The sequence below is a fragment of the Onychostruthus taczanowskii genome, unplaced genomic scaffold, assembly GCF_017590055.1.
Source record: "Onychostruthus taczanowskii isolate IOZ18803 unplaced genomic scaffold, ASM1759005v1 scaffold3, whole genome shotgun sequence".
Taxonomy (NCBI): domain Eukaryota; kingdom Metazoa; phylum Chordata; class Aves; order Passeriformes; family Passeridae; genus Onychostruthus; species Onychostruthus taczanowskii.
The window spans coordinates 15,503,898-15,531,693 of NW_024500349.1; the positions used below are offsets into that span (position 1 = coordinate 15,503,898).

General features: G+C 41.2%; 1 protein-coding gene across 3 annotated transcripts in view; it reads right to left on the reverse strand.

The window, feature by feature from the left end:
* Window positions 1–13,914: 13,914 nt before the first annotated feature.
* WDR37 (WD repeat domain 37) overlaps window positions 13,915–27,796 on the reverse strand; it is a 43,354-nt gene continuing 29,472 nt past the window's right edge. For all 3 annotated transcript variants that reach the window (XM_041408586.1, XM_041408588.1, XM_041408589.1), the window contains 3 exons: window positions 19,352–19,486; window positions 18,570–18,684; window positions 13,915–17,059 (listed from right to left, as the gene is read on the reverse strand). In XM_041408586.1, coding sequence (XP_041264520.1) covers window positions 16,928–17,059; window positions 18,570–18,684; window positions 19,352–19,486 — 382 coding nt within the window. In that variant the 3' untranslated portion in view covers window positions 13,915–16,927. The remainder of the gene's footprint in view (window positions 17,060–18,569; window positions 18,685–19,351; window positions 19,487–27,796) is intronic.

Sequence of the window (27,796 nt, forward strand, 5' to 3'; positions counted from 1 at the left end):
TGAAATAGATTGCTGCACGTTGGGGAAAGAACACTTTGGAGAAGTGATTTGAAAAAGTAATTCATTTATATTTGTTAATATAGGTGTCCAGTTTGAAATAGATTGCTGCACACTTTTTAAAATATACCTAATATTCATGCTTGATCTCTGCAGACCAAAGTTTATACTCCTCTAATAATTATATACTTCAAGACAGACACTTAAATTTGACACACAAGTACACAGAGTTATATTACTGCTCGGGATGGTGCATATTTCAGTTCTATTATTATTAATTTCTAACAACTGTGTGTTCTTGGTATCAATCAAAAGCAAAATTCATGACTGCAATTCTACTGTGCCCATGCAGTTTGTCAGTCATAATTACTGCACTTGTTATCATTCTTTCTCTGTAGGAACATATAATTTGTGTTAACCATTTACTAGAAATGTATATATATTTATTCCAGCTATTTAAAATTTACTGAAAACGTGTTTCAGATCAAAAGTAACTACTGCAAAATTCTGAACAGCACACAATATCCAGAGCACAGTCAAGTGCTCCATTCCCACCTAGTGACAAACACAAATACTTCTACATTTTGTACAGCTTTTGTTACTGACGTCGCCTGGAGCCTGGTGTTGATGGCAATAGGAAGCATTCAAATCCCAAATAATCTTAATGCAGCACCAGCTCTTGGCACCAAACCCAGCCACCTCTGATGAGCCAGGGAGTTGCAGGACGAGGCTGCTCCCCTCTTACACAGCCACCAGAAGGGCTCCAATGATCACCATGTTTGCAAACACAGCAGAGGGAGCAGAAGAGGTGCAGCCACTTTTTAATAATAGACCAATGTCCAGAAAGGACTTAGAGATGGGCAGCCAAGGAAGGACATCCACCATGTGCCTCTGGCCACCCTCCCCAGGCCCTGACAACACTGCCTGGTTCCCACCTCCCTACACCCAGCAGCAAATTTGGACCGCTACAAACAGCATCGTCCTTGTAAAACAAAACATCAAATTATTGCTCACCCTCAGCACAAAGTATTGCCCATCCCCTCTTCTCTCTCTGAAACCTGAAAGGGGAATGGCTGTATCCTGCTCAGCTCAGGCCTTTCTAGCACAAGCTGTGTCTCCATTTAAACCCTAATTCATCTGATGTCCAGGGCAGGAATGCTGGCTACATTCTGGAGCAGCCCCACATGCATCCCCCTTGGGAACCAACCACTGGACTTGATAGTGTGGCCTTCTGAGGGCTGAAAAGCTATTTACAAGTGTCTGTTTATGAACTGCTTACTTACATTTTTCTCTTTCTAGGATCTTGCATGATTTGCCAGCTATGGGTGCATAAAATAGGCCTAATAATTGTATTCCAAGTTTTCTAAGGTCTGTTTTCAGGGATCTGTAATCTGTAAAGAATATGGAATATGTTAGCTTAATAGCATGTAGTGGCTCCCACTTAGTCTGGGACTGAGTTGTGATAAACACAGATCCAGCTCACAGAGAAGAAAAGTATATGAAGGAGGAAAAAATAAAAGAGAAGGGAGGAAACACTTATAGATAGATACTTTGCTTCTTTAACCTTTCTCCTATGCTGGAAAAATCACAGTAGCCTCCTACACTTCAGAATTGCCACTTTTTTTGATTTTTTGCTATAATGGGAAGAGCCATAAGAATACAACAGGCTTTTAAATTAAACCTTGTTATTTTGCAAATGTCTCTCAAAGCCCTCCCTTCCTCACTCGTTGGGAACAAGATTCCAACTTACAACTTTGCATACATATCTCTGGAGTGTATGTGGGAATTCATCCCCTGTGGCATTTGCCATCCACAAGCCCCACATTTGGTGTAAGCTGGGTGTGGGCACCTATTGCTATCACACCTCCTTTTTGGAGGGAGAGAGCTGAGATGAATTTTCTGTCAGCACAGCACAGCACAGCCCCTCACTCCAAGCACGATCCCACGTGCCCAGCGCCAGGGCAGAGGCAGCCTGGCAGCAGGGATGGCCTGGGGCACGCAGGGAGTGCCTGGCAGGGAGCTCAGGCAGCAGCACAGGCTGCTCCCCCAGTGCTGCCCTGACTGCAGTGATCATGGAAAGCTGGGATGGAAGCAGGCTGCAGGCACGGCAGCGATGGAGGTGGTGGGGACTGCTGGATACACTCAGCTGCTGCTCTTCTGGCTGCTGGCTGGATGCTTAGGAGTTTATCCTGTTTAGGGAATTACAGAGCAAGAAGTTGGCAGAGCAGACAGCTTGAGACAAAATTGGTCCATAAGTTTACAGGGCAAGGTTTAATGAACTCTTGGAGTCCGCAGAGGTTACCAGTGCCTTAGGTGTTAAACATGTTTATTTATTGCTCCACCAGTTCTCTAGTAGAGTTTATACATGTTTTGGCCAAACAAAGCAAGCTTTTTGAGCATTGTCTGTACTTCTTGTAATTCAGCTGAAGGCTTATATTGGGAGATTGATCACACACCAAAGGCAGTATTGGAAATATTACTGTATCTGAAGGAATTTTCTCATAAAGTGCATGATGCCTTGCACCCATGCACTTCTTTTACAGGCAGTTTGAATTATCAAAATATATCTGCCAGGTTACTTCCTTTCTGAAAGGGGAAAAAAAATTGACTGGATTGAAAAAGATGTTTTGGTTAACCTCAAATTTGTTTTATTTGGGAATCTTTTTGCTGCTTAGGTAAAAGGACCAAAAGCTGCTTAATTACTTTTAAAAAACATATTACTTCAAAGCTGTGCAACTTTCCAAGAGTAGTAATTACTTGATGTATTTGCAAACTATGTTGGTCAACCTTAACCACAACAGGTAGTTTTGGGTGGCAAAATATTTCTCAAACAAATATTACCTAAAAAGACAGCAGAGATTTTACACTGGTCTTGAAGGAAATCCTAAATGAATAATGGCAACCACCTTGGAGCTGCTTTCACCCATGGGCTTGTGCCAGCAACCTCCCTCCTGACAACTAAAAAAATTCCTGAAGAGCCTAAGTCACCACCATGCTTAGGTTGATGCTACACACAGGTTGCTTTACCTATTTATTCCTGCAGTAAAGGCCTCAATTCAAGCCTGTGGCAGCCAAAAAAAGAACCAGCAAAAGTTTTGGAGCCACCACCCCCCAAAAGGAGCTTTGGGGCTGTGCCAGCTGCCTCAGCTGATTCCAGGTTTACATCTGAGCACATCTGGCTTTTCTGGTGGAAGAATCTCACTCTCTTGAGAGAATCTGAATTTTTTACATGGTTTGTTCTCCCTTAGGAAAGCCTCAGTGAACTCTGCCCCACCAGAGAGGGGGAGCTGGCATGGGGCCAGTGCTGCCCCTGGCCATCCACGGGTGGGTTCAGCTTCCTGCATTTTGGATCTCGGGTAGCTGCAGGTGCCACCTGTGCACTCTGGCAGGGATTGTGATCCTTTTGTCAGGCAGGGCTGGCACTGCCACCGTGACCCACCACTGGTGAACAGGGACAGAGCAGGGAGCTCCAAGTCCTACCCTCCCCTGGGTTTGCAGCATGGCCCCAGGCAATGCAGCATCTCCAGACTGGTGTCAGCTTGGTGCAAGTAAGAATCAACTCCCTCTATCCACCTGCCAAACAAACCATGTTTCACTGGCTCCGAAATGAGAGTTGTGGTCCTAACTTAGGAGCAACAAAAGTGTAGGAGAATTTGATAAACAATTTACCTGATTAGCTAAAATACTTTATAACCTTTAAAAACTGGGGAGAATAAGCTTGCAGTTTTCTTTTTTAAGTGCTACACGTTTTTTATTCTCTCTCCACCCTCATCAGCTGCCTTGCACCTGGGTTGATCTGGGCCATGGAGTCAGCAGCTCACACCACCAGCCCCTGCTCCCATCACCACCCCTTGTGTCACCAGCAAACACCAGCCCAGAGCCCCTGAGGGGCAGGGGACAGCCTGGACTCAGTGACTTTCCAGGGTCCTTAAGGCAGAGTACCAATGGATGGCATCAATATTTCCCTTGCAGTGTGTTGGTGCTGGATAGCTGCTAGCATCTGCTGTTGGACAAAGGCCTGAGCACGTTCTGTCCCCAGGAGGATTCACATTTGGGTGATTTCCATAGCACAATCCCACCCAGACAAGCAGTCTAAGCTGGAAAACAATGCCCACCACAAAGCAGTATAAATCTAGCCCAGAAATGCAATAGAAGCAAGCTAATTTAAAATGATAGCAAAATAAAAGAGATGTAATTATTAAAAATCATAAACGCTTTTGAGGCTTTAAAACAGCAAAACTGTGCTTGCATTATTGCCTCTAAATGTGGTGGGGGAAAGGTTAATGGAAGGGGACCGGGTGAGCCAGGAGAAGGAGCCTCTTTTCTTTCCTGAAATCATGTTACATTCATAGATGTTTTAAGATATTTTGCTGATTGCTTTTGCAAAGCAAAATACCTCCACTGCCCTAAAAGATCAATTATATTCCTTTACAAAGTCCTACAGGCACATGAATTATGAACCAACAGAGTTTTGCTTAACTCCTCAGACAAAACGAAGAGACTCAATTTTATTTTTTTCTTGTCTTCATATCTTGGTGTGCCCTCTGCTGGCATTTATTCCTAACGACACATCCCCGTGTGTCCAAACCCTCCTCCCTGGGAAATACCTGGGGCCAGCAGCTCTGCTCACTCAGGGATAGTTTTTGGTAAATGCACACGATAGGAGATTTCTGACAGAAAAAGAATAAAATAAAGGCAGGCACATTAGCAATAGAGCAGGACTTGTGTAGAGCTGCGAGCTGAGAGCAGATACCCTGTGAACACCGAAATTGTTCTCCCCAGCCCTGAGACAGAGGTTCCAGGGAGGGTGGGAGGGGTGGCTGGAGCTGGGGGTCCCAAACGTGCCCATCCCAAACGTGCCCACCCAATGGTTTGGCAGCAAGTCTCTGACACAGGTTTTGCTGTGGTTTGGCAGCCATGGCAAACACCATGTTCTGGCACAAATCCAGCATGCACCTGCTGTCCTTAAACAGCCAGAACATTCCTTTCATTCTTGACACAAGTTTTTACAGAGCTTGGTGCTGGTTCATACTTTGAAAATCAGTTAAATGGGAAAGAAATGGAACACAAATAGCAAAAATGAAGAATTTATTCTGGCATATTATTGTTGAATTATGGAGCTCTAGGGACAGTGTCAGAGAGTTCCTTATTTAATGTCTTTTAAGTGTATGTTGACTCCTGAATTTTTACATTGAAAGGGCCTGGGATCACACAAGCAGGAAAGTCCATCTTCTCCCTGCAGAGACACTACTAATGGAGCAGAAAAAGTTTCTTTTCTTCCCAAAAAGAAAAAGAATCTCTCTGCTCTTGGATTCCTCATGCAAAGCAGTTGTGGTTAATAGAGGAACACCAGTATAAAATCAGTCCCAGAGAAAAGGTGGGCTCCCTTGCAGGGAAAAATGGTGCAGCCCTGGAGCAGCACTCTTGGCACAGAACACATTTGCTGTGGAAAGCCCTTGGACAAGAGTTATTCCCAACACATTTCCACGGGGCACTCACTCAGCAACCACATAACCCTGTCCCAGTGCCTGCAGCTCCCTGGTAGCCAGAGCTCACCTTCAAGTCTGGCAATTCACTGATAACTTGTGGACCTAAAAATGGACAAGTTCCCTCCCTCCCTCCCTCCCAGCATTTGGGTGCTAAAACCCCCCCATTCTCATTCATCTTCTAACTGTGACTCCAGAGCTCCTCAGAGGAGGATCCCAACCAGGTCTCATGTCCCATGTCCCCAGATCTGGGCTGACCCACATTTGCACTGACTGCTGGAGGTCACCTCCGGGAGAGATCCCGCTCTTCCCTGCCATGGGAAGCACAGATGAGCACAGCCCTGCTCCCACAGAGGCAAAGTGCTGCATAGGAAGCTGCTGCTCACCAGCCTCACCCAAATACACAATGAGGTTGATCCTGTGCAAAAACTCAGGACATAAAAAATAAGGATAAAGGTGTGAGGCACCAGAGGGAAGAGGCAAGGATGGGCAGCAGCAGCACCTTTGCTATCCTTGGGCTGAGCACTGGGCTGTGCTGCCTCTAACCCCAGCAGAGGGAACAACCTACCCGTGGTACTCACAGAAAAATCATAAACCAAATATTTCCTGCAAATTACCCACATTATTGGCAGTTTCTCCAAGTCAAAGCTTGCACATTTGATGGAACTACAGGACTGGAAATCTGTGCCTTGATAGGGCTCCACTGAGCTCAGCTGGAATTGTATAATCATTCAACTTGCAGGATCAAGGTCTCCATCTGTATTTTGACATTGTTTATTTCCAGCAAGAGCTCTGAAACTTGTTGGCAAGACTAATGGTGTTTAGAGGTCATTTGTTCTGTTGCATCTGGAGAAGAGGAGATAACTTTAAACACTTGTAATCAGCTTATTAACAAAGTGGATCAGAAGTCAGATACAATTTCTCCTACGATTTTATACTTGTAAATTTCAGGAACAGGTTAGAGGAAAAAAATCAAAAGGATATTAACTAAAGATCACAATCAAATTAAGCTGTATTAAAACAGCTCTACGTGTTATCAAGTATAACACAAGGCTGTGTTGCAAGGTGAAATGGACGTCCAGATAAATTAATCTTTGGCCTTCATTATGGGAAAACAAATACAAAGGCTATTGACTGAGCAGCTTGGTTGTGGCATCACAGAAGCTGCTTAAGAAAAAGCCTGATGAGGAAAAATCTTTGTTTGTGCATTTGGCTTTACCTTTCTGTGCCCCCTCAAGTCACTTTGAGAAAGGAAGACGCTGAACACGGAGAGAAAAAGCCCTTTTTCAGGAGGCAGAGAGAACAGTGGAAGGCAACATCCCAGTGGCTGTGGCTCTCCAGTGGGAGAGCAGAAATTCATGATGTTTCAGTGGTAGGTGATTCAAGGTAAAATGCCAGAAGAGCAGATGAGGCTCTCACAAACACTTGACTCCTGAAGGCTTGATGAGGCCAACAACATGGCACGGAGGGATGGGGTGTGGAAAAAACAGAGTGCATTTGGACACTTAGAGAGCCCAAAAATAGGAAGCTTCTATATCTGTGATACTAAACACTGCATTCCTGGAGCAGCCAGGGCAGTGCACAGCACTGCTGCACACACGGTGTCTTGCTGGGGAGGCCTCGGGCACAGAGAGGTTACTGCAAGGGATGCTTGACCTTGTGGCAAAGCCTCCTGTACTCAGTAATACAAACTGAGGCCTCTCTGCTCTGGTAAAGAAGATATTCCTAAGATATTATTCCTATTATTCTTTTTTAAACTTCAGCTATAAGGCAAACCTTTAGGGGTTCAGATTTTCTTTTTTAAAACTCAGATGAACTTGATTTCTCAGCCCGTGACCAGTCAGGACCCAGCTGAACTCACTCCCAGAATTCTCAGCCAAGTCCTCAAATACTGTGTTCCTGCTCACTGCCCTAGATCTCATCAGCTCCTCCAAAAGAAAAGTGACAAAACCATGATGTCACCTTACCTGCTCCTCTTTTTACTCTCACAGACACTGACTTGTGTCAGTTTTTTCATCTTCTCGACTCCTTCGCTCACTTTGGTGACTGAAGCCCATCCCCTTCACACCCTCTCACCCTCTCCTGTGATTTCATGGTCGAGCTGATGTTCCCTTCCCCGGGGTCCTTGTCCCAGCCCCCTGCACAGCCACCCAGTGCCACCAGCCCCAGCTCTGGCACTGCCACAGAGCTGCTGGGGAGCGCTGGCACTGCACTCCTGCAGCACCACAGGGCCCTGGCATTGCCAGTGCCAGCTGAGCTCAGCTACAGAGCTGCCTCCCTCCAGACCTTGTACTTCTATTCACATTCCTCTTTGCCCAATCTCCCCCAGCACTCACCTGATACTGAAGGAGGGCAGAGCTGCTTCTCCCCAAGTTCTGCCTTGCTCTTGGATGTTGCCTTTATTTCAGGTTTTAGTTCTGCACATTTTTTATTTATGTTTTCTTACACCACCAGTGAATCACAGCCTTTCCCTCTTCAGCCAAACTAAAATGATGGTGCTGGTCACACCCCAATTTCCTGCAAACTCCTTTCCTTTAGTCTCACAGTTGATACAGCTGAAAATTACATTTTCCTCTGACCATATCAAACATCTCTGTGTTGTTTCCTTTTTTTTTTTTTTTTTTTTTTGTTAAGGCTACACAACCTCACAAGATTCTTGTTTTCATTGCAAAGACCCTTCGTAGCTCCCTCCTCCCACCTCTCTCTGTTTTTGGAGGCCCACCCTGACCAGACACTCAATATCTTTCCAAGCAAACATTTCTGTCCAGCACCTCATCCTGACAATTCTCTTCACAAATCCCTTGTTATTCATCTCCACCTTCTTCTGTCCCCATGCTTCCCACACAGCCTGGCACAGAGAAGAGCTGGTGTGAGGAGGTGGAAGGGGAAAGAGGGAACTTGCAAAGTTCTGAGAAGCCTGAAAAATGTGAAGGTGAAGCCCCCAATATCTGTGGGTGTCTGTGAGCACCCACTCGCTGTCTAACAGCTTCATCTGTGGAGCAGGAGCAACCCTTGGCACGCTGTGCTGGCAGGGCTTTGCCCAGCACTCCCTCACTGCTTTATTCTCCAGAAGCAGCTCTACCTGCTGGTCTCTTTCCAGCAAAGCAAAACTTCAGGATTTCAGATGGTCTTGCCTGCTGTACTTGTATTTTTCTTGTGGCTTTATGTGGACCACAGCTAATCTCCACAAGGATATGGCTCTAATGGGCTCTTGTTGTTAAACTTTCCTTTAATTCACTGTTCACAGCTGGTTTGTTTATACCTGTTTTTTTTTTTTTTTAAGACCTTGCCAGTTCTTAAACCTTAAAGCAAAATACAAGTTTGACAAAATAAGTCATATCATTAAAAATACTACTGCAAACATATACCTGTATAGACTAAGGAAGATGCTGCAGCTGAGCAAGAAAAAAAAAGAAGAAAAAATTCAGGGTTTAAAAGGTGGCTCCATCTCTTGCCGGCACAAAAAAGTCACAAGCAAGTTTCATTTGATGCCATTTCAGGTGCAAGGTGAAGGTCAGGCTCCTGTGCCTGCACCAAAGTAAGCAAATGCTGAGCACTTGGTTAATTCAAGGAAATTGTATTTTCTGGTCAAAACCATTTGGAGACAGAAGTATGTGCCTTCTCTGTTACCTCTTGTTTTTACATTTGTTTCTGGACATTGAAGATCCGCCTTGGTAGCTCATCTGCAGATGGGCATCCAGTAGTGTCCTCAAGTAAGCACAGGAGAGATCTACCAAAACATCATGTTTTCACAGAAACTCAGCATCAGTCTGGATGGTCAGAGCCATATGCATATAGTCAGGTTTGATTTCCTCAGTTTTGCAGATAAGGGCAGAAATGTCCGGGACTTTAATCTATTATCTATCTATCTATCTATCTGCACATTTATAATCAGCTAATCCTTGCATTCCCTTTGCTATGGAGAGCTCATGCTATGATGTCTGCATTGGTGAGATTTTTGCAAGATGAAAAATGAGCATCTGAAATGAAGTGTTTGTTCACTGAGCAGTAAGTAGTTATATCTGGAACTGACGCAATGTAGCTTCAGTTTCCCAACAGTAAACTCTAAGTAGCCTTATATAATTTGGGAGGGAAAATAATTTCTCTGCTTTTCTTATATTTCAGTAAACCATGCATCTGTGGCCAAGAACTTTTCAGCTCATTAATTCAGCAGCAATATAAAATATATACAAAATTAGGGTATCATTTTCAAAACCAGGCTCCTAAAATGAAGTTTCTAGATCCACATTTAGGCTCATGAATCTGATTTTCCGAGCTAGCAGCCACCCGCCAGACTGCGCAGAACGCTGACGGGAGCTCAGCACCTTTGAAGATGGCACCACTCAATGACAGCATCCAACATTCTGACAGCCTTCTGGCAGAGACAGCTTTCACAAGCTTCATAAAACACGAGAGGCCAAAACATGTCCTGCAATTATCCACACTGAAAAACAACCTTCATTAATAATGATGTCATCACTACACCCTCTACCCTTTAAAGTGCGGCAGAAAAGTTTTGCCTTTCCTTCATGTCTCTCCCTTCTAATGTTTAATACTGTACTTTAAGTTTTTTTATTACACCATCAACCTGATTTCAGTGGTGTTTGTTGTGTGGTGTGTCAGATTTTACTCTTTCTCTGCATTAGGATTACTCACCTTTCTATATGCTCAAACATTAGAGGACACACTCCGCTCCACAAAATACTCAGGTTCAGTTTTGTGTCTTTACAAGGCTGATCTCAATGACATAGCAAAGAGTTAAATAAGATTTAAAGAAAACCTAAAATTGAGATTTCTGCCTTTATCCAAATTAAGCACATTAAGGAGTAACATGCTTAAAAAAATTTAAAGTATTGAAAAATCATTAAAAATAGTAAATTACAAGTATTAAATGCGAAACCCACATAAGTGTATGACATTATTTGATGAAGTCAGACAGCTATTTGTTTTCCTTGCTGTCAAAATGCCACCTCTGTGTAAGACTGATCATATCTGTATTTAAGATTTATACTTTGACCAAAATCATTGCGGCAACTGGAGTCAGACTTTTGATCACTGAAGTCAAAATCTGTACATATTTTCACTTGGATTTGTGAATGAGATTGTCAAATTTTGACAGATCAACATGGTGAAAATTTGAAGGAAAGGCCAGTTCTGCCTTTCCCAGAACCAAGGCACTACTGAAAACACAGCACTATCTCCCTGATGCAATTTGTATGTTTGGATGCCCCTGTTTTGGTTTAGTTAGAGAGATTCCCCGGTCAATTCAGGCTGTTCAGGCCTAAAATACTGAAGCTTCCAGTGCTTAAATGAGGCCTCTAAGAAAGTTGGAAACAAAATTTTTAGAAGAGCCTGTTGTAATCGGGCAAGGGGTCAACTTAATTCAAAGAGGGTCAACTTAGACTAGATATAAGGAAGAAGTTTTTTACAAAACTGCACTTTTCCCAATGTTTCACAGGATGTCCAGGGAGGTGTTGGATGTCCCATCTCTGGAAACATTCAAGGTCAGGGCTCTGAGCAACCTGGTCTAGTTGGAGACGTCCCTGCTCATTAAAGGATGGTTGGACTTGGTGGCCTTTAAAAGTCCCTTCCAACCAAAACCACTCTGATTCTTTCTAGACTGGCAAAGTAATCTCAAAGGGATTGTGCAAAATATCATCTCCATCTTCCAAATCAACTATTCCCTCAAGAAATTTCCAGTCTGGGAGTGATTCCTAATTAACCACATGCCCCACTGCCATACCTGGAGTTTGTATGTAACATCTGTACTTCTTTGCCAAGATTACAAATCCTTGTAAATTGTAAACCTAGCAATGCATCAGCTGTTGAGTGATCTCTGCACCATTGCAACACTTGAAATGGAAAAGTCAATATATACAAATGAATTTGTCTCTATATATGCAATAAGCTTTTCTCCCAAAATCAAGGATGTAGAAGCCAAGAAGACTGATTAAAAAAAATACAAAGGAACCTTAATTTCTAGTTGTTCCCATTCTAGGCTCTAGCCATAAGCACATCCCCATATCCACGCTTCACCTGAGCTCAGTCCTGCTGTTTTCCCCTTTGCAGGCTGGCCCTGCCCTGCTTTCCCTTCTCTGCTTTCCCTGCTCCTCACAAAGTCAGGAGCACTCACCAGACACTGACTTCCCAGCAGTTTATCCCCAACTGACCAATAAATCCCACCTTTTAGACATGCACTCCTATGAACCACTTGGCATTTTCTTCCTGCCTACCTCCCACAGCTGTCCCAATTTTATTCCAGTTTCTCATCCTCCTTCATTATTCTTCCTCTGTGTTCTCATCTGCAGTCCAAACGCTTTCACCACAGATGTGCCTCTGTGTTTCTCAAATGATCTTAATTCCTTCTCAGATGGTGTGTCACCACTCTTGCATACAGCACAGAAGCTCCATACTAAGGGAAAAGTTCTGCAGCACTTGAAATCACTGGATGCTCCTTTCCAAAGCCTTAAGTAACCTACAACTTCACTGCAAGTCTGTTTTCTCTCATCAGTTAAGGTGCACAGACTTGATTCAGCCTTCACTAACCCCATTAATGCATACAGCCTTCAGGAAAAAATCATGAAGATGAAAAGTGCACATTGACATCAGTCAGCTCTCTCCTCCCAGCACAGGACTGCGGGATGGTCTTGTTTCATTGGTACAGGGCTCTGAAATAAAGATGTAACTAAATTTGTTCTGCCCTAGGAAGAAGAGAAATGCCACAAACACAAGTGGGAGAGGAACGACACAAAATGAATGTTAAACTTAAACAAATGCCAAGTATGACAAGTTTCAGTGGAAGGAGGCAGAACTGTAACAGTTTCTAACAAATGGAAGTGAAGCTTCAAGCAGAGTCAAGCAACACAATTAACATGCAGTGGGGTGGTGCCATTCCACTGCACAGCAGTCACCAGCCAGGCTGAAGCTTCCATTTTCAAACAATTCAAGGCAGAGGCAGAACTTTGGGATTTTTTCTACATTAACATTCTTCTATTGTACATGCCACCACTGACACTTTGCATCATTTCCATTTTCCTACAGTAAGTCTGAATGCATGAATTCCACCTTCTACATGGAATGCTGAACCATGCCAGAAACTCCCCAAACCTGTACCAGACATCCAAGCTGCTAATTCAGGAACAGGGGTTCAAAGCTGCAAATGCTCACCAGCCTCAGCCCTACACCTCTGAGAAACAGCCCCTTGTGGCAGTACTGAATATTCCCACTTGGAGGACATTGACAAGCAGCACATCTACAAAATCCCACACTGCTCCAGTATAACACACCTCTCCCAGTTAATGGTATGTTTTGACCAGGACTTACAGTCTGAATTAAACAGGATTTCCTCCATAAGCTCCTGCAAATTACTTATGTTCAGAAAACTCTGACCTGTGGGAATTAGAAAAGGTAACAACACTCCTTAAAAATAAAATATCACCAGGCTGAGTAATTTTTCAGTGACAGACTCAGGTCTCAACAGAGCATTAAATAAAATTTCTATGCTGGTCTAAAGAGCAAACTATGGTGCATGACAGAGTGGTTCTCCTGCAGCTCATCTTCAGGTTTAAACACAGACAGACTCCTGAAACCACTAGTTGTACATGATATTTACTAAGGGGTTTAAAATAATACTAGAAATACTAAGTTTAAGTCAGATTTGGAAGCCCTCAGCTAAAATCAACTAAAGCCCAGGGTTTGGCATTCTGCATCAACCCAGCCCTTATGTCAGTTCTGCTACCTTGGAACTCCAGTCTCTTATTTTTGGTCCATATCACCAGCAACTCTGATTGATCCCAAATGAGGCAATGAGGGATCCTAAAGCACATTAAAGGAGAATCAGGTGCACTCAGGTACCAGCCAAGACTCTGCCCTGGCTTCTGAAACCCAAGGCTTTCTGCAACACCAAGTGCTTTGGGTTTTACTCCAACACTACACAGCTTTCATTTGAACATGGGTACCACAAGAAACCAACCTTTAACCTACAGAAAAACTGAGTGTGGGTTCTCCTCATCAGAGTAGTTTTGCAATACTTTGCTGTATTCTAAATATATATTAAAAAAAAGTTTAGATTTCATTTTAAAATATCAGTTTGTAAAGTGGGGTGAAAAGCCATGGAAACTCCTGCATATTCTGCATAACAAGATGCAATTATAATTTTTTTCCATACAGAATGGGAGAAGACAATACAAATGCAGTCCTGAACACCCTTTGAGTCTAGATACTTTACTGGCAGTGTGACCATTAGTGCTACAGAAGACCTACTGTAATATTCTCTTCCAAACTGTGCTCATCAATGCCTCAGAAACAAACAAACTTTTTTAGTAGAAAAGAGTGGAAAGTGAATAGGTAGATCCTTGGACTACAAAAAAATGAAATATTAACATCAACAGTAACCTTAATGCAACACAGAAAAACAGCAAATTGCAAAAAAAAATTGTTGAATGTTTTAATGCATTTTGAATTGTAATGAAGAAAAACATTTTACATCTAAAAACAAATTAGCAGAATAATAAAAAGTGGTTCCACATAACTTATAAATTCTTTTCCCCAAAAGGTAGTTTTCACAGATTTAGGCAACAAATAAGATGTTTCATTCCAGATCTTTCTGATTGTAAAGTACACACAAACTTTGTGAAAATTGATGTGCATTGCTTGAAAGACACAGAAGCTTGGTTTTGCCCAGTGATGAGTTTTCTGTGAAATTCTGCACAATACTGAAACTGTAACTGCAACTCTGCTCCATTTAATGAAATGCTGGACATTGTTCAGTGCTGAAAAAACACTCTTTAGAACATTTAGAGCCATGAAATGTTTTCCACATATTTAGTCAATGTAGTATATTCACTACCCCTGCTCATATGTTTAGCTTCAAGGGGAATGGCAGTTTGGCTTACCCTTCACTACAGTATAGAAAACTAAACTAAGTGATAGTTCAGTGTTCAGCTGATTTAAGTATTAGCCTGCTCATAAGAACGTGGCTCTAGCACCTTGTTTGGTTGATTCTTTTCAAAATGAAACCATGTAATCACCCATTCTGGTGCCAGAGGATGGTCCCTCTGGTGATATAAAAAGTTTGCAGCAATGATGATTAAACTGCATAGAGTCCAGTGGTTCTGTACTACATATGTATGAGAGAAGCTTAGACACTTTAGTTTAGCAGGACCAAAACCAGTGACCCCCTCCTCTGCCTCAGGAAATAAAGGAGAGCCATTGTCCAGATCCTACATGCAGGCCATGCTGGAGAAACTGTTTGTACTGGCCAGACACTTTTCTCTTTTTTTAAAAACAGCATAAACCTTTGTAAAGTTCTCTATGTTACCAACTAAAAGAAAGTGAGTCTCGTTTTCTTAAGGAATAAAACCTGTAACCCAACATCAAATGGTTTTAACCCAGAGCAAAAAACCCAGGAGAAAAAAAAATAAAGTGAAAATAAACATTGTCACCATCATTTAACTCTTACCACCAGAAGACTTAAAACTCTGCAGCTGCTTTCTGCAACCTCACTAGTTTTAGTATTTAAGGTTACTTCAGCACAGTTGTCCATCTTGTATCTCAAGAAAAAATCCCAAACCCCACAACAGAAAAAAACAAGGGATCAAACCACTCTGATGACATGTACTACAAAGACACTACATATACTCTCCATTAAATATTTTGCATTTCCTCAATGTTACAGTCCAAAACAATGTTTAGGACCCCCATTTTCCTTCCATTCCTCACTGATGCATTCATTATCCCATGCCATCCCACTGTACTCCCATGCCACACAAATGTTAGTTAACAGGAGGACCAGCTAACACACATCTTAATGTCATTATAAACAGTGATGCAGAGGACATGAGCACAGCTGTAGTTGCACAGAATCATGATGATGAGATAAAAAGCTCCTAATACATCTGCCAACTCACCATGAACCCAAGATTCCACTGTCAGACAGCACCCTTCCTTACCCCCACCCTTCATCTTACGCTGTGATATGTCAGTCAGGGGCAGCACCTCCCTTCAGCCAGAAACCAAGTGTCTGTCTGAAGCAGCCCTTCCATTCTTTCCAAGTCACCAGCTGCCACCTGCATTTACTGACAGCAGCAGCTGCAGAGTAACACCCCACTGCAAAAACAGCTAAACACAGTGAGGAGCAAAACCAGAGTAAGATCATTTGGGAGAAAGAAGGGAGAGCTATGCTAACTACCCCCTTTTGGAACAAGACAGAGGCTGCAGTGCCCCTGTCATGGCTGGGTGACATATGATGCTGACTTAGTGTATTGCTCCACTAGCTTTATATGTTAACTACCTTAAGGATCACATGTAGTATGATTGTCTTTCCTCTCCTGTCAGAGATAATACTTCAGCCAGAGACCAAAGGTGCTTTTTTCTAGGCTACAGAGAGATTCCATGCATCTTGACCAACATTCATTTTTGAGGTAGTACTCATTTACTTTGTATTGCTGGCTCAAAATAAAAGTATGGGAAGTGAACACAATTAAAAGTATGCTCACTGTAGGTACATAAACAAAATTATCAACCCCCAAATAAATTATTTCCTTTCTGGGCAGATCACCAAAAGGAATTAATCCTTCTTACAAAGGTTAGCTCACATTCACTGGTAAAGTCAAACTTTCATAAATGGTTTATAACAATAGCTATAAACTAAAGTGCTTCAGAATTTGCTTGACTAGATTTCAGTGATTAGAATTGTAATATTCTGGATTTTTGCTAATATGAAATGTGAAAAGTTTCAGAATCACTTTATATAAGAAGGGCAGAATGAATCTTTTTCTTTTTTTCTTTTTTCAAAATAAAAAGTACAAAAAAGATTACAAATAAACCTGGCAGTCTATACTCACTACAAGTTGCTTGCCTTTACCTTCTCAAATCTACTATTTCTCTAGTAACTGGAGTAAAAATGGAGTTGAAGTTGCGCTATATGGCAGCACTAAAAAAAGTATTCAAATCAGATGCAAACAGGAAAATGTTTACAATCATACAACTAGTGAAATTCACACTTCATTTCAAAGTTTTAGCCCTGCAGATTCCTTTTAACACAAGGCAGATATGTAGAGTCATGGAAAAACATAACAGACTGTATACACTCTCTACAGTAATTACATAAGTTTCACATTTATGTCACAAATGTAATGCCCTACTGTGTAACTATTAAATGCTAAATAACTTATGAACATTTATGTGCTCTACACAACAGTGAACATATTGACCAGTGGATGCCAAAATATAAAATTTCATACACAAGACAAACCAATTTTTAAAAAATCACATTTTTCTGTACAACCCATGCAAACTGTGCACAACGTGGTAACAAGAACAACACTTGCTCAAGTCTCCCCTCACGGAAGAGCTTTTACAGCGACAGCAGACCAGTGCTCAGAACAGTCTGCCCAGGTGTAGAAGTCCACGGCGACACAAACTCTGCAGAAACTCTCAACACTTCACTTCTCCTGTAGCAAAGCAGGGATGTTGATGTTCCAGCCGATGGCCTGACGATCAAACCCACACGTGAAGAGGTTGCAGATGGCGTGGTCCTCACACCAGGCACAGCAGCAAACCATCCTCCTGTGGCCCTGCCGCCGGCGGGAGACAGCACCGTTACTGACACGGACTGGGAATGCTGGGCTCACTGCAACCCACACTGCAACCCTGCCAACCCTCAGCCTACTCCTTGCAAACAGCCCTTGGGAATCCTAAAGGTCATTGTTACCTGCATCTGCAAGCTAAGTCTACATAATGATGTGACTCCTCAGCACCAGCACTGCATCCACAAGAACAGATGCATACAAAAAGGTGCATCAAAATTTTTTGAGTTCCCAAGGTCTGTTTGCTATCTAGTTATATTTTCTTTATAAAAGTGAATCAAATTTTGATTTTAGCAATTTATTTATAAAAGCAGTCCTAAAATAAGGAACTACTTGCTAGCAACTACTTTGTAACAAGCTTGCAAGACTAAGTGTCCATATCATTCATAATTCAGGAGCGATAATACTGTAGCAGGAAGAATGTCATACTGACAAAATAGTTCAATACCAACAAAAATATCCAAAATAGGTTCTGACCAACATTCAGATTAAAAAAGAAAGAAATAAAGTAATGATTTCAGTAGTGTCAGCTTGAATGGAATTACTAAGGAAAAAAGGAAGACATGCACACGTACACAAAAAAAAAACCTCAAGACTACAATAAATTAAAAAACCCACCTAAATTAGGAAAAAATCTAAAAGAGATTAAGTAAGTCTTAGAACCCCTTCCTAACTTCTGTCAGGAACTGCTGAATCAACCCTTAAAAAGGCCTATTTATGTGACATAATCCAATTAATTTCACTTAGTCTGATTTGCTCCATTAGTGATGCTTGCCATGCCAAATAGTGCCATAAATGCACAAAACCTGATGGCTCTAGCAAGGATGGTTTATTACATGCTAGGATGTATCTAGAATATATGTGAATAAGCATAAAATAAAAAAATTTGAATTTATCACCAAGTCATACAAGGTGAACTCAAAAACTGACCCTCACTTTTTCCCTCTATGTTTCTGTGTCATAGAATCACCAGAATGGTTTGGGTTGGAAGGGACCTTAAAGATCATCTGGTTCCAATCTTCCTGCCATGGGCAGGGACACTTTCCAGTACACCTGGTCTCTCAGAGCCCCATCCAGCTTGGAATATATAAACCAGCTAGACAATGTATAATTTAAAAAAAATCACCATGAGAAAATCACCATTAAACCTCATCGTGAGCCATTCTTCTGGCACAATTCACATGGAGACACATAAAAGTGTGTAAGAGCATCAGAAGTGCTCTTACACACTTTTTCCATTTCACAGAGAAGGCAGACGTGTTTCACTTCAGTAAGTGGAAACATCATGATGAAATTCACTTGAAACACCATTTCCAGCTCCAACAAAAACGTTTAAAAAGTTTCACATTGGCACGTCGGCTATTTTTAATAACTAACAGCGTATTTTTTCAGACCAGTGCCGTTCAGCATTTGCTCAGCTTTAAGCCAGGCAGACCAAATGCCATTTAACCTTGCCTGAGGAAGGACAGGCACTCTGAAGGTGCAGCCCTGCAGGTACCTGTCTGTTGCTGCGAGGGAGCCGTGCCAGCCGCACCCCCGACATGTCGAAGAGCCGAACCTGCCGGTTGTCGTGGGGAAGGGCGATGATCCTCTGGCCAACGCACACGTTAATCCTGCAGAGAAGGGACAAAAGGAGGCTGGGCAGCAAACAACCAGCCTGGCAAATAGAAACTGACAGCACTAATTTAAGCTCACGGGAAGGGATGCAGCTGAATTTTTCCTGGCTACAATTCACAAATGGAAGATGAAAAAAATATTGAACCATTAAGGTATTTTGTATTGTACTAGATCCTCAAATAGCCTTAACATATGCATTTTCTTATAGAAGATTTCTTGAAAGCGAAGTACTTACTAAAAATAAATGTTGATCACACCTGCACTTTATAAAACCATTTCAGACCTTTTTCAAATTCTTACTGAAGTTTAATTTCAGGGACAAAAAATAAATGTATATTCAGTGAATTAACAGAATAGACTATTTCAGTTGAAAGGTACTTGCAACAACCATCCAGTCCAACTACCAGACCAGTTCAGGCCTGACCAAAGCTTAAAACATGTTATTAAGGGTATTGTCCAAGTACTTCTTAGATACTGGAAGGCTTGGTGCATCAACCACCTCTCTAGGAAACCTGTTCCAGGATTTGACCACCCTCTCAGGAATGAAATGTCCAGGCTAAATCTCTGTGGCACAGCTTCAAACCATTCCCACATATGAAAGAAATTAAGAATTAATTAAGAAAACACGAATTAAGCAAAGCAGTAACGCAGAGATCTGCTCACCTGTTGACTGCAGAATCTGTGCGGATCGTTGCTATAGGACTCCTCATGTTTTTCAAATCCCAGACTTTTACTGTACGGTCATCACTACCAGAAACAACGTTGTCTCCCACAGTGAAAACTGCAGATGTCACAGTGCTAAACAACCAGGAGTAAAGACAAAGATGTCAAACTCTAAATTTCTTTATTAAACTAGCATCTGATTTAAAGTTTTATTTCCTGCTTCTGTGCTTCCTTTAGCACATGTAGCTCGCCTTTTTTTTTAAGCAGAGTAATCCGAAATTTTTAAATTTCAAGCAGTTACTTTTGAATTAAAAAATATTCTTACAAGAAGCTACGACACTTAAGGCGAACAGGGCTTGAGTGGCCCAAGTGCCAAGAGAAGCAGCCCAACAGTAGAGACTCTCTGGAGGCATCTTTCATACGCCACCGATTCTGACAGGAGCTAAACAGGCCCAGCCTTCAAACCTGAATTCACTTTTGAAGTTCTGCACTAATGTCCAGCAGGTTTATCCCACAACCCCAACTGAATTAGCAGCACAGAGTACAAGTCTTAAGTGATTTGAGATCAGTAACCAAGCTTTTCATTCCATCCAAAGATTTCTGTAGAGCTGTCCCAGACATTTTCATTCACTGCAGATACTGAGGAGGTCCCAAACACCTGAGATGTAGCTAAAGCTCTTCTGTACACACACATGAACATGCTGTAATCCACACACAGAGTCTCCACTATCAATAGCTACAGCAATTAACAATCTCTAATTGTGGTTTCTAGTCCTGTTTTACAAGCAGCTAAAGTCTGAGAGTCAGATAAAAAAATGGCAAGAAGCAGTAAGAAGCACAAGCATATACAGTTCTTCAAATTTTACCTAGCATGCCTAGAAATGCACAAGGGAAGCCAGAGAAAGACTCATGGGAATATTTCTAGCAATTGAAAGTCCAACATATTACTTCCAGAAGCTATTTTAAAAATATTTTTATTTTAGAATTTTATTATCTTTGTATTTCACAACTTCAGATAACAATATGTCATCAATATATTGGGCTCAAAGAAACAATTTTCATGATGATTCTACAATTATTTTTAAATACTTTACCTTTATTTCATATTAACCAATTAAAAGCTTTTGTACTACAATTTTCATTGTAATTGTGTGAATTCCCAACACAAAACCAGTTATTTTCTGCCCACACAATGTACTAACAAAGCATTTTTAGGGAAGGCTTCTCAATTCTGTTTCTACAGATTTGATTTAATGACCTATCTTGTAACTTGGGTCATGCACATCAATTTCTTAGAACTTAGTAATTTTAATTTAAGTTGTCAGTTGCTACTGTCACTTTAGTTGTTCTGCAGAAATTTGAATTCATGTCCTATCCAAGCTGCTGATTAAGATTAGCACAAGCCAGGTCACAATGGACCAGTTTATGCAAGCCTCTTAATTTAAATTGACACCAAATTAAGTTTTAATTAGGATGAAGGCCCACTTTTTTCATGATACCAAGTTTCCTAACACATTATTAGAGTGCAGCTAAGCCACCAGGGAGATGATTACAGAAAGAACCAAGAGGTCTTCGAATAATCTTCTGGACTTTATGAACAAAAAGTCAAAAAGTTAAAACATACATGAAGGCCACAACTGCTGAGTCTCTTTCATCAGGCACCTTCTTATTTGGGAAGAAAACTCACTTATGCACAATACAGCTGGCATGTTCTTACCACCAAACTTGTCTCCTACCAGCCCAAACTCCTTTGAATTTACCACCATCTGCACTTCTCACTAGTTCTCCACACACAGAAGATCAGAAAAAAAAATTCAGGCTTTTACTAATCTCTATACTGCTGCAATATATTTGAAGCAAAGTTTACAAGTTTAAAATTCTCTATTCAATCTCCATAATTTCCACACACACTGGGAGACTTCCTAGCACACAACAACATAAAGAATTCAAGTCACAGAAAATCTCCAGGTGAATGAAATACTGTTCTTTAGTATTCTGCTGCCAGCAAACAAATCTGATCTGTTTTCCCATCATACATTTTATTCCAATTACAGCTGGAATACATTGTGAAACTGTCTCAAAATAACCCTCCACTTTTGGGTGCTTTTTTCCAAAACTTTAAAGAGCTTTCCAGCTTCTTTGATCTCATATTGGTTTTGCTTTATCATTTATCACTTTCAAACATGGTTAAGTTTCTTTGACCACATAAGGTTCTCTAATCCTTAGATTTATCATTTTTTAAATGAAAACATTCAAAACTATTGCCAGGAAAACAGAATGCCAACCCCAGGTTAGCTCAATCCTTCCTGCTCCTCCAAAGACTCTCAAAAGATAACAAAATCCTTTCCAGCTTAACTTACTCTTTCAGCTTAACTGTTCAGATATTACTGGGTACACCAAGCAAAAGTATGTAAAATAAAAATGCATTTAAATTCTTCTGTAGTTCTCTGGAAATAGCACACGAGATAGAAAGGCAAAAGGAAAGCTGCCGGTGTGTTTTTAGTGACAACTTTAAAGGTGCTTAGTGCTCTTAGCCCTCCATTCACCCTCAGCTCAGCCCTGCAAGGCCCTGCAGGCTGGGATGCACTATCTGCAAGCACATAGGACTATGAAAACAATCTTTTACATAAGGAGCTTTGAATTTAATAGCTAAATATAAAAACACTTCTTACTGAACCCAGTGTTTATGACCAAGAATTTTGGTCCCAGTTCCAGGGTAATAGTATATGGATGTCTGCATAACATTCCCTGTGCTTTTACAAAAATGAAGCATGACTCTTCTAAGGGAAACACTCAGTTCAGCTCTCATAGGCATCTCATTTTCAAAATAGAATTGCAAGGCTTGAAGTTTTAAGTAACTTAATAAATCTAAAAAGGCCAAAACAGTATCATTCTCACAAACCTGACAACTCTAGGGAGGGTTATTAACACTTTATTCATCTGAATAAAGACAAAGTGTTTGGGGGTTTTTTGGGGGTTTTTTTGGTTTTTTTTACTTTAAAGTGGAACATAACAAGTTGATATTTTAAAAAATGCATCTAAATTCAAAAGCATGTCCAACACTACAGACCTAAAACATGAGCAAGTGCTGCACTCATAAATCTCATGCAATACAAATTACATTTTGTCTCCTCTGATACTCCAACTGGGGCATCTCAATATGACAATATGACAGATGCATCTCAGCAACTTTTTCCTTGGTTTTGTGTTTATTTGGTTTTTTTTTTTTAATTAAAACAAAATAGAAGAAGAAAGATCACTTCCTACTTATAAATTAAACCAGCCCAACTGGAATGGTGACAAGGAAGAGAGGGACAAAAAGTCTGTTGGAAGAAAGAACTTAACAGAATCAGCCAATAAACAAATAACTTTTCAAAAGCATTGCCCCCATCCATATCACAAAAATAAAAGCCTTTTCCTTCTATTTTCATGTGGCTTAAATTAATTTTTGTTTGTGTTAGTTTTCAGTTTGTTCTAACCCAGATAAAATTCTGGTTAACATCCCCTTGGCTAAATTAATAAAAAGTGTCAACAAAAGATTATCAGCCCTCATGTTAATTGAATGCTAGAAGACATTAGAGTTTTAATAACTCAAAAAGATGACAGGTATTGTAGAACATTAAAGAAAAAAAAGAAAGAAACAAGCAAAGAGGAAGCAGTCTTATGACACTTCAAACTGTGGATCCCACAGGGAGTTTGGTGTGCTACAACTATTCTCCAAAAAAGCTTCAGCCTCCGCCAAACCCCAGCAAAACTCATTTATCTTGTCATGGGGAGCAGCCGAGCGTGTACGTGCAGCTGACAGCGTGGCACTTCCTCAGCACACACCGCTGCCTGGCCTGCACCATCCTGCTCCCTCCGTGGGTCTCAATCACCAGAAACGCTGTGGTGCTCGCACTCCTCATTAGGCTGAACAGCTGTCTCCCCAGTCACACTGAGACACAAAACTGCTTTGCATAACAATCTGCTGAAATTTCACACATAGGGGAAGGGGGGAAAGAAAAAACATGGAAAATGTTGGACCATGAAATGCTGATGCAGATCTCTCACTGGCAATCCACCAAAAAAGAAGTTAACACTGCTCTTTCCGTTTTGATTTGCAACCTAAACTGGGATTTACCATCTAACTGGGAGACAACACATTTTCATAGCCTTGAACAGGCATCTACATGCATAAATCTGTGTGTGGGATGAAAATGGACTAAACCAGAGCCTTCAGATGAATTTATTCAAGGTAACTTGAATACATACAATTACCTACAGTTGTATGCAAGCAGCAAAATTTGAGGCCTCAAATATGCTTCTCATTTTAAGTAGTAAAACTGAGAAACAAAACCTAAAGGAAGCTCAATTTGATAACACATTTTATGCACAAGTTTCCTTTGTTTTAGGGGAACAAAGCATATCCCCACATCAAGCAGTCTGCAGCCTGAGGGGAAGCCAGGAACTGTGCTTAAAACTTCCAGATGTGGACAACCCCACTGCCCATCTCAACAGGAGATGGCACTGGCCACCCGAGGCCCAGGAAAGGAACCCACCAGAGCCTCCACATTTGAGTGCGTTCAGGTTTCAGAAATGCTAAAAGCACTCGATTCCAGCAGGAGCTACACACATCATTCCACATCATTCTCAAAGTCTTTCTGTGGATTCAGATCCAAAAATCAGCAGAGCTTTTTTCTGCAACTTAAGAAACTGTAAGAACCAGCCATGAAGGAATTACACAAGCACAGAATCATTTAGGTTGCAAAAGACCTCTGAGGTCATCGAGTCCACCCTACGATCAAACAGCAGTGTCAACCAGACCATGACACTGAGTGCCATGTCAAGTCTTTCCATAAACACCTCCAGGGACCACGACTCCACCACCTCCCTGGACAGCCCATTCCAATGTCTAATCACCTTTTCTGTGAAGAAATTCTTCCTAATGTCCAACCTAAACATCCCCTAGCAGCTTGAGACCATTTCCTCTTGTCCTGTCACTGGCTGCCTGGGAGAAGAGACTGACCTGGCTACAACCTCCTTTCAGGGAGCTGTAGAGATGGCACCTTGATAACTCTATGCTAGTATCAGGTTGGCACTGTTAGAAAAGAAAACTGGGAATTCAAGCTGTGCAAGAGAGCAAGAAGTGGTAACTTGGATGGGCTGAAGGCACGTAAAACGTGCAGGCCCTGGTCTGTCCTGAAACAGATCTATGAAGAAGCACTCAGCAAGGGAAGTGAGGCACATTCAAAGCTGGATCCCTGAGCTATCAGTTATTAAGGCCCCTAATAAGCCTAAGAAAACCACTGAATTCTTATCATGCTCTGTTACATCTATGTAGTAAATGTAAACCAAAAGGTTTTAAAAAATGTCCAGAAGCACTAGAAGCATTTCAAAAAAGCTAACCTTAGAGCTTTGAGCCCAGGCCATAATCTTCATTTAAAGAATATTCAAAATGCAAATGTAGGATCAGAACAGTGTGGGAAATATTTGGAGTCTTTTTTCAATGAAATGCAAGAGGAAAATGTCCCTCAGCAGACAAAACATGGTAGGAATATTAATAGCAATATCAGAACCATCTACTTAATCGGTGAGGCTTGGGAAGAAAACTGAATGTTTCATCACAAAAATTTTGCATTTTTTACAGCAGCTAGATTGAGATATCCACACATGGGGAATGCCTAAGGCATTCTTTGATGAGAAACAACAGAAAAATGGTAGACAAAGCATCACTAAAGTCATTAATAACTGAAGCAAGAACAGGACTATCTTGAAAAGAACTGAGACAACTGATAGATGTGTTAGACTGATCAAACACCACTGATAGCATCCAAGTGGTTACATTCTGTTTGGCACAAAAGGTTTTAACTAAAAGCTCAAGCACAGATTTAGTCAAAGGTGCAAAGCCTGCATTTTTAAGACTACATCTACATACGCTTTAACTTCACCAATAAAGCATGGTTGAGTAAGAACACATAGCAGTGACCTTGTAATATTGGGCATATCTAGAATAAGACTTCTTCCAACAGGGATGTCTACTGACATCCTGGAGAAAAGGCACTTCTCCCCCTGCCATGACTTGCTCTTTCAAGAACAATATATTCAAAACAGACACAAATAAGATATGAGAATTAAATCTTGCAGACCCAAGAATCTGAGAAAGCCAGATGACCTTGGCAAACCAAGTGCCCACAAAAACTAAAGCAATTACTAATCTCTTGAAACAGAATGTCATTTTGACATTAACTCTCAATTCACTAAATGCCAGAATTCAGCCCAGCATCCTAATCAGCAGCTGCTTAGTAATTTTTGCATTTTTTAATGCAGATTCTTCAGCAAGCATAGGAGTTGGAAAACATGAAGTTGAAATAAGACATATTTGCAATTCTCTAATTTTAAAGTCCTCAGGATGAAGCACAACTCACCATTCAGCTGGCACACTCAGAGACATACAGGCAGCAAATGAACAGGAACTTTCCCTTCTGGTCTCTTAGAGCCACACAAGCAGAGTGAAAGGAGATGGAATATGCTGCAGTCCATAAGAGCTATAAGCTTTTGTAGGAAATAACGTAAGATCCATGACCAGCAATTTTTTTTCCTGACTTTTCCCAGAAAGTAACACACATACAGATTCCACAGCTAACACACATCCATGCTTGATGCACTGGCCCAATTTAGCCACAAGCATCAGTAAGTTTGAAAAGTAGTAAACAAACTTTTTAATTTATCTGGGCTAGGACAAAAGTACCCACTCAAATTTATGGAGGTTTTTAAAGCTGAAAATGCATTCAATTACCATGGCAAAGTGGTGCATAACTATATACTGAACAACCAAAAAGCATTAACAAAGGATATTCACTTAAGGATAGCAACCCAAAGCTGCTTCTGAAGTATTCTTTGAAGGATGGTATTTGCAAGTACAGACTTGGAAGCCCTGCTTTTTTTTTTTTTTTTTTTTTTTAAAGCTTTTAAAAACAACAAGCAATGTTTACAGAACTGGAAACTTCCATTGAATGATACAACTTCAAAAAGGACCCCAGCTGAATGCAGCCTTGAAGGGCAAAACTACTATAAGTGTGATATACTTAGCCTATAAATATCAAAATATCCTTAGAAAAACACTTTGAGGCAAAATAAGTAACTTGTAAATAAGAACAGAAAATACAAGAAGAAAATATAGGAAACTTGTATAATTAACATAAGAAACAAAACTCTTGAAGATAAAAAAAGCCAAAAGATAAATCTGAAGCTAGGCAGGCTAAGGAGGCACAAAAAGTTTAACAGGGAAGTTAAACAAGCGACTTATAGAATTTGCCTAGAAATAAGCTGAAATCTTTACCACTGGAACAACCTAACATACAGCTGGTAATTCTAAAATTACCTCTTAATTGAAAAGTTATAAATGCAAGCAGCTCAAGACAGACAGGCTGATCACAATGATTCCTTCTGGCCTTACTGAAGAGAATTTATTTTCTTAAACTGTCTTAGTACCAGATGATAAGAAACATTTTGCTTTTAATAAAGCTATTTTCAGGACACTAAAATGAAAGGTGATTTCTTAGTCCACTTAAGATACAAATAATCTCTCACAGACGATGACATACCGTCACTTTGACACACAGGACCGCAACTCCTCATTTTTTGACATCAATTAACACTATAAAAGCTTTATATATTCTGTCTGTAAGGGGATTCTTTGGTCGCTCAGCACATCAGCCTGAGTTGTAGTTTTCACACGACATTCCAGCCGAGCGCCGCTCATTAGCCCAATTAAAGGCGGCGGGGAGCGCCCCGCTGCTCGGCCGGGCCGCGGCGCCGTGCTGCCACCTGCTGGTGAGCGGCTGCAGCGCCGGGAGGGAGGGATGGCTGGAATGGCGGGAATGAGGTTTTGGGGGAATCTCTGCCCACATGTACGTGCTGCACACCTGAGATCACAAGGGCTGACCCACCTTAACCTGTAATGCACACCAGCAAAAGCAGCTCTCCGGAGCAAAACACTTGTTACTGGAGATCCCACATCTGCAATTTTTCCAATTTGCAGCTTTTCACTTCCGAGTGGCCCTGATTAAACTAGCTGAATACTTGTTTTCAGCTGGAACATAATACAAACACCTCTGGAGAAAATCTTACAACTTAGTTTCATTCTAAAAGAAAGCGTCTCACATGTTCTGAGACAGCTCTACAGCACAACCCAAAGCACAGTGTGTAGGGATAGCTGGGAGAGTTGCATTGAAAAGTGCCCTCCTAATTTGAATTAAAAAGTTGATGTACACATACCCCATCTCATCAAACCATGCTTGTGCTACAGGATGAAATTCTCTTTCCCTTATCTCATTTTTCAGGAAAGCTGAGGAGTAACAGTGCCAGAGAAATTTAAATGCAGTCACAAAACTTCAACAAATAAAAATATATCACTTCCATGCGTAGCCGCCCCTCTTATGAAACCATGGTCAGAAAGTTATGGAC